Raw genomic sequence first — 13,935 nt, forward strand, 5'->3', positions numbered from 1 at the left:
GGCAGATTCCCAACCACCGCGCCACCAGGGAAGCCCTATACTTGGATTTTAAATATAGCACTTGGTCCAATTATTATTTTTGCCCCAAAATACCTTAATTTTGCACTCACTGTTTTTTTTTTTATTCACACACTGTTTCCAGTTTTTATTTCAATTTTACCATTTGAAACATTTTGGAATAAATTATGTTCTATGGTTATATTAATGCTTTTCTGTGAGGCAATCATAATTCCTCGAATTTTAACATAATTTTGTGATACATATTTGGATTTATGTAAATGACCTTTTGAATGTTACACTGCCATTGTTGAAGCATTTTAGTTTAGTTTTTTTTGAATTTTTGAATTTTATTTTATTCATTGTGTTTGAATTTTATTTTTTTTTACAGCAGGTTCTTCTTAGTCATCCATTTTATACATATTGGTGTACATATGTCAATCCCAATCTCCCAATTCATCACACCACCCCCCTCCACCCCACTTTCCCCCCTTGGTGTCCATACGTTTGTTCTCTACATCTGTGTCTCAATTTCTGTCCTGCAAACTGGTTCATCTGTGTCATTTTTCTAGGTTCCACATATATGCGTTAATATACAATATTTGTTTTTCTCTTTCTGCCTTACTTCACTCTGTATGACAGTCTCTAGATACATCCACGTCTCTACAAATGACCCAATTTCGTTCCTTTTTCTGCCTGAGGAATATTCCATCGTATATATGTATGTACCACATCTTCTCTATCCATTCCTCTGTTGATGGACATTTAGGTTGCTTCCATGTCCTGGTTGTTGTAAATAGTGCTGCAATGAACATTGGGGTATATGTGTCTTTTTGAATTATGGTTTTCTCAGGGTATATACCCAGTAGTGGGATTGCTGGGTCGTATGGTACTTCTCTTTTTAGTTTTTTAAGGAACCTCCAAACTGTTCTCCATAGTGGCTGTATCAGCTTACATTCCCACCAACAGTGAAAGAGGGTTCCCTTTTCTCCACACCCTCTCCAGCATTTGTTGTTTGTAGATTTTCTGATGATGCCCATTCTAACTGGTGTGAGGTGATACCTCATTGTAGTTTTGATTTGCATTTCTCTAATAATTAGTGATGTTGAGCATCTTTTCATGTGCTTCTTGGCCATCTGTATGTCTTCTTTGGAGAAATGTCTATTTAGGCCTTCTGCCCATTTTTTGATTGGCTTGTTTGTTTTTGTAATATTGAGCTGCATGAGCTGTTTATATATTTTGGAGATTAATCATTTGTCCATTGATTCACTTGCAAATATTTTCTCCCATTCTGAGGGTTGTCTTTTTGTCTTGTTTGTAGTTTCCTTTGCTGTGCAAAAGCTTTCAAGTTTCATTAGGTCCCATTTCTTTATTTTTTGTTTTTATTTCCATTAGTCTAAGAGGTGGGTCAAAAAAGATCTTGCTGTGATTTATGTCAAAGAGTGTTCTTCCTATGTTTTCTTCTAAGAGTTTTATAGTGTCCAGTCTTACATTTAGGTCTCTAATCAATTTGAGTTTATTTTTGTGTGTGGTGTTAGGGAGTGTTCTAATTTCATTCTTTTACATGTAGCTTTCCAGTTTTCCCAGCACCACTTATTGAAGAGACTGTCTTTTCTCCATTGTATATCCTTGTGTCCTTTGTCATAGATTAGATGACCACAGGTGCATGGGTTTATCTCTGGGCTTTCTATCCTGTTCCATTGATCTATATTTCTGTTTTTGTGCCAGTACCATTTGGCTTGATTACTGTAGCTTTGTAGTGTAGTCTGAAGTCAGGGAATCTGATTCCTCCAGCTCCATTTTTTTCCCTCAAGACTGCTTTGGCTATTCAGGGTCTTTTGTCTCTGCATACAAATTTTAAGATTTTTTGTTCTAGTTCTGTAAAAAATGCCGTTGGTAATTTGATAGGGATTGCACTGAATCTGTAAATTGTTTTGGGTAGTACAGTCATTTTCACAATACTGATTCTTCCAAGCCAAGAACATGGTACATTGCTCCATCTGTTTGTATCATCTTTAATTTCTTTCATCAGTGTCTTATAGTTTTCTGCATACAGGTCTTTTGTCTCCCTAGGTAGGTTTATTCCTAGGTACTTTATTCTTTTTGTTGCAATAGTAAATGGGAGTGTTTCCTTAATTTCTCTTTCAGATTTTTCATCATTAGTGTATAGGAATGCAAGAGATTTCTGTGCATTAATTTTGTACCTTGCAACTTTACCAAATTCATTGATTAGCTCTAGTAGTTTTCTGGTGGCATCTTTAGGATTCTCTATGTATAGTATCATGTCATCTGCAAACAGTGACAGCTTTACTTCTTCTCCAATTTGTATTCCTTTTATTTGTTTTTCTTCTCTGATTGCCACAGCTAAGACTTCCAAAACTATGTTGAATAATAGTGGCGAGAGTGGACATCCTTGTCTTGTTCCTGATCTTAGAGGAAATGCTTTCAGTTTTTCACCATTGAGAATGATGTTTGCTGTGGGTTTGTCATATATGGCCTTTATTATGTTGAGGTAGGTTCCCTCTATGCCCACTTTCTGGAGAGTTTTTGTCATAAATGGGTGTTGAATTTTGTCAAAAGCTTTTTCTGCATCTATTGAGATGATCATATGGTTTTTATTCTTCAATTTGTTGATGTGGTGTATCACAATGATTGATATGCGTATATTGAAAAATCCTTGCATCCCTGGGATAAATCCCACTTGACCGTGGTGTATGATCCTTTTAATGTGTTGTTGGATTCTGATTGCCAGTATTTTGTTGAGGATTTTTGCATCTATATTCATCAGTGATATTGGTCTGTAATTTTCTTTTTTTGTAGTGTCTTTGTCTGGTTTTGGTATCAGGGTGATGGTGGCCTCATAGAATGAGTTTGGGAGTGTTCCTTCCTCTGCAATTTTTTGGAAGAGTTTGAGAAGGATGGGTGTTAGCTCTTCTCTAAATGTTTGATAGAGTTCACCTGTGAAGCCATTGGGTTCTGGACTTCTGTTTGTTGCAAGATTTTTAATCACAGTTTCAATTTCATTACTTGTGATTGGTCTGTTCATATTTTCTGTTTCTTCCTGGTTCAGTCTTGGAAGGTTATACCTTTCTAAGAATTTGTCCATTTCTTCCAGGTTGTCCATTTTATTGGCATAGAGTTGCTTGTAGTAGTCTCTTAGGATGTTTTGTATTTCTGCGGTGTCTGTTGTAACTTCTCCTTTTTCATTTCTAATTTTATTGATTTGAGTCCTCTCCCTCTTTTTCTTGATGAGTCTGGCTAATGGCTTATCAATTTTGTTTATCTTCTCAAAGAAATAGCTTTTAGTTTTATTGATCTTTGCTATTGTTTTCTTTGTTTCTATTTCATTTATTTCTGCTCTGATCTTTATGATTTCTTTCCTTCTGCTAACTTTGGGTTTTGTTTGTTCTTCTTTCTCTAGTTCCTTCAGGTGTAAGGTTAGATTGTTTACTTGAGATTTTTCTTGTTTCTTGAGGTAGGCTTGTATAGCTATAAACTTCCCTCTTAGAACTGCTTTTGCTGCATCCCATAGGTTTTGTATCGTCATGTGTTCATTGTCCTTTGTCTCTAGGTATTTTTTGATTTCCTCTGATTTTTTCAGTGATCTCTTGGTTATTTAGTAACGTATTGTTTAGCCTCCATGTGTTTGTATTTTATACTTTTTTTCCCTGTAATTGATCTCTAATCTCATACCGTTGTGGTCAGAAAAGATGCTTGATATGATTTCGATTTTCTTAAATTTACTGAGGCTTGATTTGTGACCCAAGATGTGATCTATCCTGGTTAATGTTCCGTGCGCACTTGAGAAGAAAGTGTAATCTGTTGTTTTTGGATGGAATGTCCTATAAATATCAATTAAATCTATCTGGTCTATTGTGTCATTTAAAGCTTGTGTTTCCTTATTAATTTTCATTTTGGATGATCTGTCCATTGGTGTAAGTGAGGAGTTAAAGTCCCCCACTATTATTGTGTTACTGTTGATTTCCTCTTTTATAGCTGTTAGCAGTTGCCTTATGTATTGAGGTGCTCCTATGTTGGGTGCATATATATTTATAATTGTTATATCTTCTTCTTGGATTGATTCCTTGATCATTATGTAGTGTCCTTCCTTGTCTCTTGTAACATTCTTTATTTTAAAGTCTATTTTATCTGATATGAGTATAGCTACTCCAGCTTTCTTTTGATTTCCATTTGCATGGAATATCTTTTTCCATCCCCTCACTTTCAGTCTGTATGTGTCCCTAGGTCTGAAGTGGGTCTCTTGTAGATAGCATATATATGGGTCTTGTTTTTGTATCCATTCAGCGAGTCTGTGTCTTTACATTGGATCATTTAATCCATTCACGTTTAAGGTAATTATCGATATATATGTTCCTATGACCATTTTCTTGTTATGGGTTTGTTTTTGTAGGTCCTTTTCTTCTCTTGTGTTTCCCACTTAGAGAATTTCCTTTAGCATTTGTTGTAGAGCTGGGTTGGTGGTGCTGAATTCTCTTAGCTTTTGCTTGTCTGTAAAGCTTCTGATTCCTCCATCGAATCTGAATGAGATCCTTGCTGGGTAATCTTGGTTGTAGGTTCTTCCCTTTCATTGCTTTAAATATGTCATGCTACTCCCTTCTAGCTTGTAGAGTTTCTGCTGAGAAATCAGCTGTTAACCTTATGGGAGTTCCCTTGTATGTTATTTGTCGTTTTTCCCTTGCTGCTTTCAATAATGTTTCTTTGTCTTTAATTTTTGCCAATTTGATTACTATTTGTCTCAGCGTGTTTTTCCTTGGGTTTATCCTGCCTGGGACTCTCTACGTTTTATGAACTTGGGTGGCTATTTCCTTTCCCATGTTAGGGAAGTTTTCAACTATAATCTCTTCAAATACTTTATCAGGTCCTTCCTCTCTGTCTTCTCCTTCTGGGACCCCTATGATGTGAATGTTGTTGCATTTAATGTTGTCCCAAAGGTCTCTTAGGCTGTCTTCATTGTTTTTTCATTCTTTTTTCTTTATTTTGTTCCGTAGCAGTGAATTCCACCATTCTGTCTTCCAGGTCACTTATCCGTTCTTCTGCCTCAGTTATTCTGCTATTGATTCCTTCTAGTGTAGTTTTCATTTCAGTTATTGTATTGTTCATCTCTGTTGGTTTGTTCTTTAATTCTTCTAGGTCTTTGTTATACATTTCTTGCATCTTCTCGATCTTTGCCTCCATTGTTTTTCCGAGGTCCTGGATCATCTTCACTATCATTATTCTGAATTCTTTTTCTGGAAGGTTGCCTATCTCCACTTCATTTAGTTGTTTTCCTGGGGTTTTACTCTGTTCCTTCATCTGGTACATAGCCCTCTGCCTTTTCATCTTGTCTATCTTTCTGTGAATGTGGTTTTTGTTCCACAGACTACAGGATTGTAGTTCTTGCTTCTGCTATCTGCCCTCTGGTAGATGAGACTATCTAAGAGGCTTGTACAAGTTTCCTGATGGGAGGGACTAGTGGTGGGTAGAGCTGGCAGTTGCTCTGGTGGGCAGAGCTCAGTAAAACTTTAACCCACTTGTCTGCTGATGGTTGGGTCTGGGTTCTTTCCCTGTTGGTTGTTTGGCCTGAGGCGACCCAACACTGGAGCCTACCCAGGCTCTTTGGTGGGGCTAATGGTGGACTCTGGGAGGGCTTATGCTATGGAATACTTCCCGGAACTTCTGCTGCCACGTGTCCCTGTCCTCATGGTGAGACACAGCTACCCCCCACCTCTGCAGGAAACCCTCCAACACTAGCAGGTAGGTGTGGTTCAGTCTCCTATGGGGTCACTGATCCTTCCCCTGGGTTCGACGTGCACACTACTTTGTGTGTGCCCTCCAGGAATGGAGTCTCTGTTTCCCCCAGTCCTGTCGAAGTCCTGCAATCAAATCCTGCTAGCCTTCAAAGTCTGATTCTCTAGGAATTCCTCCTCCCGTTGCCGGACCCCCAGGTTGGGAAGCCTGACATGGGGCTCAGAACCTTCACTCCAGTGGGTGGACTTCTGTGGTATAAGTGTTCTCCAGTTTCTGAGTCCCCCACCCAGCAGTTATGGGATTTGATTTTATTGTGATTGCGCTCCTCCTACTGTCTCAGTGCAGCTTCTCCTTTGTCTTTGGATGTGGGGCATCTTTTTTGGTGAGGTCCAGTGTCTTCCTGTCAATGATTGTTCAGCAGTTAGTTGTGATTCTGGTGCTCTCACAAGAGGGAGTGAGAGCACATCCTTCTACTCCGTCATCTTGAACCCTTGTCCTCATTCTTGAATGACAGATTAGTTGGACATGGAATTTTCAAATTTTAGATTGCCAGTTAATTTTTTTTCCTTAGCACTTTGAAAACATTATTCTATTGTCATTTCTTCCAAGTTTCTTAATAAAATGCCACTGTCTCCCATCCTCAAGCTACTTTCTGGGTAATTTTCTCAAATCTGTCTTTCAATACTATACTTTTTACTTGAGCAAGTTCTATTTGGTTATTTTTAAAGCATACTTGGTACTTTCTTTCTCATTTTTTTGATTACTACTTGTAGGATATTTAAGACACTTCAGTTCTTGGGTATGTCTGTTAACTCACTCATGGTGGGTTGTTCACCTATGTTTTCTAATTTTGGGCTGTAAGCTTACTTCAGCAGTGTTTTAGCTATGGCAATCCTGTAGCCTATATGGTTATTTTGTATTTATCTTTTTCAGGTGCCTCAAAAGGTTTAGTAAGCCCAGGACCATTTTGTTCATTTTGGGGCTAAGTGGTCCCTGGGCTGAGCATGGAATATAAATGCACATCCCAAACTGTAATAAAGATAGGTTTCTAGGTATAAACGGTTAGGGGAGATCTCAGCCTCACCTGCGTCTTAAGACTGAGCTCAGGATAAGCTTCTTTGTTACCAATTTGCACTAGTGGAAGAGTTTTTCTAATCTACCATTTCATGGCAATCATCTCCCTTTGAGGGTTTCAGCTTCATGTGGCAGTCGTCTCAAAGTCCACACGAACCCTAGGCCTTTTATTTGTCTCAGTGTAGGTGATGCCAAGCTCCTGGCATATCTACCCTTGAGTAGTCATAGGTTACTGAAAACAGCAAGAGGCATTTGTATCATCAATTTCAGTTTTCAGTTTACTGCTCCGATTTATAGCACTTTCATTTCTAGTTCATAAGATATCTTCTTTTTTGGAGCTTTTCTATGGTTTTAAAAGGACGTCTGTTATATTTTATCCAATGTTTCTAAGTGTTTTGTAATAGGTAGGTTTTCAGGTTATCTCATCCATCATATTACCAGCAACTTTAAATTTGATTTTTGTAATTCTTTAAATTCTCCTACCCTCACTCTTTCTTTTCCGTTTACATATATAAACAATAAATATAATTTTAACTGTTACTATTTCTAGAAGTACAAATTAAAAGCAAAAAGCAGAAGTAGTTAGCAACCAGTCTCAATCTGTCAAGAGTTATTTAAAAACATCCTTCCCTGTGGTACTTTCCAATAAAAACTCTACATGATTAGCAGAGGACAGCATGGTAAGAACACAGAACTAAGATGATACATTTGTGTTTTGGTTTTGACACTGTTATAACCAACTCTGAGACCTTTGACAAGATACTTTAACATCTTATGGCATATTTTACCTCCTCATAAAGGTGTTTATGAATCTATGATCACACTGATCAATACCTATACTCTCCAATTAGGAACACACAGATTTTAAGAATCTTAAAACAAGAATATTAATGTATGTGTGACATTCCTGAAGTTTACATTGTAGTTTATTTAACTACAACAATGCTGAGATGCTAGGTGTTCAATAACATGACTGAAATAAAATTTTTAAAAAGTTGTAACGTCAGTTTAAATAATAAGTATCTGCATGAACCAAAATAATACGTTATACAAATCACATCTTATTATGTTCTTCTCAGAAGTGACTGCATACTTAATACTACCTTAGCTTTTGGAGTAGCTTTAATCGTCCAGATGCAATCAACTGCTTGGCCGGGTTTTGTTTTTTCCTCTTGTTCTACCTGACTAGAACGTATTATTCCATCAGCTCCTGACAGCTCAAACTGGCAATCTAGAAAGAACAGATGAATGATGTTCAAAGGAAAATAAGACTGATCCTAGATGCCATGAGGAAAAAGAGGTAATATACTAAACCTGGGATGGGATTTAAAATACCTCCTAGGTAAGTAAAGTCTGGATCTGTAACAGAGAAAAGAAGAAAGTCATTGGCATTGAGGTATTTTAGAGTTACTTTAAGGCTTAACGTCTTACATTATGTCTAATGCTACACTTAATAACAAAGCAAGAGAAAGCTTTTATTTGTGTAAACTACAGACCACTGGTTATTTATGAGCATATTGAGGTGCTCACTTATAGGATCAATATTTTTTAAATGATAACGTTTATACTTTTGATCCAATTATGAACTAAAAACTTATTTATGCTACCTGAAAACTCACAACTCTATGTCAACTGCAGTAGCTAGTCCATTGATGGATGAATGAGTAAACAAAATGTAGTATAAATAATACAATGGAATATTATTCAACCTTAAAAAGGAATGAAATTCTGACACATGCTACAACATGGATGAGTCTGGAAACAATATGCTAAGTAAAATAAGCCAGACAGTTAAGGACACTATATGATTCCCTTTATTGAGGTCCCTAGATTAGTCGAATTTAGAGACTGTTTTCACAGGGCTGTAGGGAGGGAGGGATAGGGAGTTAAGTGTTTAATGAGGACAGAGTTTCAGCTTGGGATGACAAAAAAGTTCTGGATATGCACGGTGTGATGGTTGCACAACATTGTAAGTGTACTTAATGCCACTGACTTGTACAGTTAAAAGGTTTAAGATAGTGAATTTTATGTTACATATAATTTATCCCACCACAGTAGCAGCTAGTAAGTTGTTTTTTTCACAATGGCAGGAAAAAGAGAGATGACTAGATGATATATAGGATATTCTGCCCTATGAAATAGTTCATAGAAAATTGACAACCAATAGTTTATATCAAAATAACTGATTTAATTAAATTGTCCAGGTATTTGATTTTTATGAACTAAATCAATTAACTGAATTGACACTTTAGTATCAAAAGACATTACAAAGTCTTATATAGAGTCAGATTTTTGCAAATAAGTTTAGACTGCCTGAAAGAAAAAACAAACATCTTAATCATTTGAATAATGCTTTTAAAAATATTAAAAAACAAAGTCAGGCAGCTTTATATGTAAAGATTCTTTGAAGAAAGGCAGTTCTTTTTCTTCTATTAGTTTTATGTATCATGAGAGCAACTTCATATGGCTTATGGTTAAAATATAGATAAATTATAAATTATAATAAAATGCTTAGGATTTCTAGACTATATTACTTTACATTTGTATTTTATAGTACTTCAGAGTTTCTACAGACCTTATGTTTAATATTATGCTAATGACAATATCAAGAAGATCATGTACTATTCTGTTTTATAGATGAGGAAACTGAATCAGAGAGATTATGGCTTTTTAAGACCATATAATGGCAATGTCAGGACTAGATTCTAATTCTCTAGACAGTTTTTCTTACTGTAACATTTTTCTTTCTTACTCTTTCTTGCCGTTATAGTGTGGGTGATGATACCACAATTTTACCACTAAAAGAAAAAAAAAACAATGTCAAAATAAATAGACAATTCATAAATAGCTAAATCATGGCTGTCTAGTTATTTAAAGTCATATAAAGTAAATTTTGTCTAGGGATGTAAATACGGATGAAACTTACTAACGATGATGAGAAATTAGTATCTTTTTAAAAAAAATAATTAATTAATTAATTTATTTTTGGCTATGTTGGGTCTTCATTTCTGTGCGAGGGCTTTCTCTAGTTGCGGCAAGCGGGGGCCACTCTTCATCGCGGTGCGCGAGCCTCTCACTATCGTGGCCTCTCTTGTTGCGGAGCACAGGTTCCAGACGCGCAGGCTCAGTAGTTGTGGCTCATGGGCCTAGTTGCTCCGCGGCATGTGGGATCTTCCCAGACCAGGGCTCAAACCCATGTCCCCAGCATTAGCAGGCAGATTCTCAACCACTGCGCCACCAGGGAAGCCCGAGAAATTAGTATCTTTTAAATAAATGAAATTCTCTGAGCTACTGGTGATATTTGTTGAGGCAGAGGCTCTTAATGGATTGCTACTTCCTGGAAGTAACTGGGATAATTCTGGAAATTTTAGTGCAATAGTGACAATGTCCTAGAATTCTTTCCTCCATGTGAAGAAATTCTGATTCACTTGCCAGATAGTTGCTATGACTTTCTACTCTAATGCTGTTTAAATTTAGATTTCTCTTTGACATTTCTCTGCAAAATTGCTGAAGTGTCGTCACTCCCTTTTATTTAGGGAGGTTGGGTTTAGATTATTAAGTTAAAAAAGAACAGTCTCTGTGATGTATGCTAGATTAAGCTAAAAATTTTCCTCTTACTTTTTTTCAGCAGGTACTTTGATAACCATGCCGAAAGTCAGTGGTTAAGATTCCACGCTTCCACTGCAGGGGACACAGGTTCGATCCCTGGTTGGGAAGATCCCGCATGCCACATGGTGTGGCCAAAACAACAACAACAAAAAAAACAATTTTAACAAGAATTGAGCAACCAGTTACATACAATAAACTGTGAATTAAAATAGGTTTAAACAGGCTAATTAAAAATTCTGAGATCTTTTAGACTAACAATTTTTTCATTCTGGTGTGTTGATATATATGTCTTCTATCTGAATTTTCAAATTAAGCTTTTTTAGACACCTGTTTGTAATTTTTTAAATTTATTTTTATTGTAGTAAAATATATAACATAATATGTATCCTTTTACTTATTTTTAAATGTACAATTCATTGGCATTAAGTACATTCACAATTTTGTGCTACCACCACCACAATCCATTTAAGCAAAAACTAAAGACAAATTTTAATATGATCCAGCAATGGCACTCCATGGTACTTAGCCAAATGAGTTAAAAACTTGTCCACACAAATACCTGCATATGGATGTCTACAGCAGGTTTATCTGTGGTTGCTAAAACCTGGAAGCAGCCAAGATATCCTTCAACAGAATGGATAAACAAACTGTGGTACATCCAAACAATGAAATATTATTCTGCACTAAAAAGAAACAAGCTACCAAGCCATAAAAAAACATGGAGGAACCTTAAATAAATATTACTAAGTGAAAGAAGCTAATCTGAAAAGCTTACATACTGTATGATTCCAACCGTATGACGTTCTGGAAAGGGCAAAACTATGGAGACAGTAAAAAGATCAGTGGTTGTCAGGGGTTGGGGTGGGAGGGATGAATAGGTGGAGCCCACAGGATTTTTAGGGCAGTGGGAACACTCTGTATGATACTGTAATGGCAGACATATGTCACTATACATCTGTCCAAACCCATACAATGTACGACACTAAGAGTGAACCCTAGAGAACAGAGGTATGGATACCAAGTGGGGAGGGTGGTGGGATGAATTGGGAGATGGGATTGACATATATATATTATTGATACTATGTGTAAAACATAACTAATGAGAGCCTGCTGTATAGTACAGGGAACTCTACTCAGTGCTCTGTGGTGACCCAAATGGGAAGGAAATCCAAAAAGGAGGGGATATATGTATACGGATGGCTGATTCACTTTACTGTACACCAGAAACTAGCACAACATTGTAAGGCAACTATATTCCAATTAAAAAAAAAACCCAAAAAACAGAGTGAACCCTAATGTAAAATATGTACTTTGGTGATGATGTGTCAATGCAGGTTCATCAGTTGTAACAAATGTACCCCTGGTGCAGGATGTTCATTTTAGGTTTTGGAGGTAGCTGTGTGTGTCGGGGGGTGGTTAGGAGGTATATGGTAACTCTGTACTTTCTGCTCAGTTTTGCTGTGAGCCTAAAAACTGTTCTAAAAAAAAAAAAAATTTTACTTTTTGAAAATGTTATCATTTTGACATTGAGAACATAAATACTGAAGTAACACTTAAAAATACCATTAACACATTTACTAACAGGGAAAAAAAAGTTGACTACGTTGTTCAGGCAAAAAAGCTGGTAATCTAGCTGAAAGAATAGCATGATCTCTGTTATATAAAATAAACGAAATAAACAGATATAGAAAAACATCTGAAGGGATACACACCATATTGTTAATACTGGTTTCTTATTTATAGGGTGATAAGGTTATGGATATTTTCATTTGGATATGATTTAATTTTTTTAAGTTAGCAAATTTCTTGCACGAAAACATAAATAAAAGCAAAAAAATTATATAACTATAATTATATAATCTTTACATAAATAAAAGCAAAAAGATTATATAATTTTATAATTATAATTGTTACATTAAGTTACTTTTTTATCTTATTAAGTTTGTAAACTCTTGGAAGACAGGAGCAATAACTAGTGTATCTTTGTGCTGCCACATTAGGGATATGCATATTTCTACAGTAGACAGGCTTTGAGGACTACAAAGTGTTCCCACATAACCGTGTGGTAGGTAAGATAGAGTATGCTGATAGGTGGGTGTGCTCTCCCACCACCCAAATATATGTCCACATCCTAATCATCATAACCTATGAATACTACCTTATAAGGTTAAAAAAAGTGAATATTACATTTTAAGGCAAAGGATGTGATTAAGCTAAGGATTCTGAGAAGACAGGGGACGTGAAGATGGAGGCAGAGATTGGAGTGATGAGGCCACACGTCCAGGAATGCTGGGGCAGCCACAAGAAGCTGGAAGAGGCTAGGAATGGATTCTCCCCTGGAGTTCCCACAGGGAACATGACCCTGCTGGATTCTGGCCTCCAGAACTCTGAGAAAATAAACTACTGTTGTCTTTAGCTACAAGTTTCTGGGAATTAGTTATGGTGGCCTCAGGAAGATATTCCTGTCTTAGCAACAGCAACTCTTAGGCACAGCTCTGTGCTTAATAGTAAATTTTATAGCTAGTAGGTGGCAGAAAAAGGATTCACACCCAGATCTTTTGCCTCCAAGTGCAGAGCGCTATCCTTTCTATTGCTCAGTATTTTCTAGAGACTGTTTATTCAAATGAGTAATTGAATCATTCCAATGGAAAAAACCTGCCAAAATAATTTTTGGTATAGATCATGAAAATAAGACAATTTGTTGAATTATTTTTTAAATGTATTTATTGTGATGTCTTTGGCATTTGATATATGCTATAAAACATATAGAAATCTAAGAAATAATGTGATGCCATCTATGATATGCTTCAAAATTCAAGTGATATAGTTTTATTTCTAATTCTTTGTTAAGTTTTTATTTATTCATGGACTGATTTCCCTTTGAGCTTGCTAACTTCTTTAAAGCCTTGATTTGATTACCTTGACTGAATTATCTCTTTTCTAGCCTTAAGATTCTAAAACCAGAGTGAGACCTAGCCACTGAAACAATAACTTCTTTACCTGGAATAAACGAATATTTTGCTCGAAATCCCAGTCCTTCAAGTTCTTCATCAGAACTGAACTTAATCCACATGAATCTCCCTGTTGATCTAATTAATGGAGGGCTTTTCACACCACAGTAACGATCTACAAGTGGAGAGAAACCAAACGGCCCATCTCGAACTTCCAAGTGATCAAACCGACATTCAAATGATGGTTCTATATAATAATGTTCATCAAAGGTCAACTCTATTCTTTGACGTGGAGCAGCTAGAAAATAAGAGTAAGCAAATCAGGGCAACGCAAACAAGAAAAAGTAAAAATGGCCTGACGCAAGTGAGAAAAGCACAACAACTGCTCTGTTACTGTTTCATAGATGAGGAGCATAATGAGAACTGTTATATATAAAATTCATGATAAATGTTACATTGTGTATTAATAATATAATAATAATGCTACTCTGTAGAACTATAGTAATCTTTCCCTTTGGCATATGTTATTTATTAAATTGAATGTACTTAATTGATT

At 36.2% G+C, this 13,935-nt stretch overlaps 1 protein-coding gene across 3 annotated transcripts in view; it reads right to left on the reverse strand.

The window, feature by feature from the left end:
- NETO2 (neuropilin and tolloid like 2) overlaps window positions 1-13,935 on the reverse strand; it is a 74,720-nt gene that overhangs the window by 46,044 nt on the left and 14,741 nt on the right. For 2 of the 3 annotated variants that reach the window (XR_009498970.1, XM_059904176.1), the window contains exons 4-6: window positions 13,429-13,677; window positions 8,134-8,178; window positions 7,923-8,050 (exon numbers count right to left, since the gene is read on the reverse strand). Coding sequence is in view for 2 of the 3 variants with exons in the window: in XM_059904176.1 (XP_059760159.1) it covers window positions 7,923-8,050; window positions 8,134-8,178; window positions 13,429-13,677 (422 nt within the window). In the remaining variant the exon portion in view is untranslated. The remainder of the gene's footprint in view (window positions 1-7,922; window positions 8,051-8,133; window positions 8,179-13,428; window positions 13,678-13,935) is intronic. The other variant, XM_059904177.1, reaches the window with a different exon arrangement.

The sequence above is a fragment of the Balaenoptera ricei genome, chromosome 19, assembly GCF_028023285.1.
Source record: "Balaenoptera ricei isolate mBalRic1 chromosome 19, mBalRic1.hap2, whole genome shotgun sequence".
Lineage (NCBI taxonomy): Eukaryota > Metazoa > Chordata > Mammalia > Artiodactyla > Balaenopteridae > Balaenoptera > Balaenoptera ricei.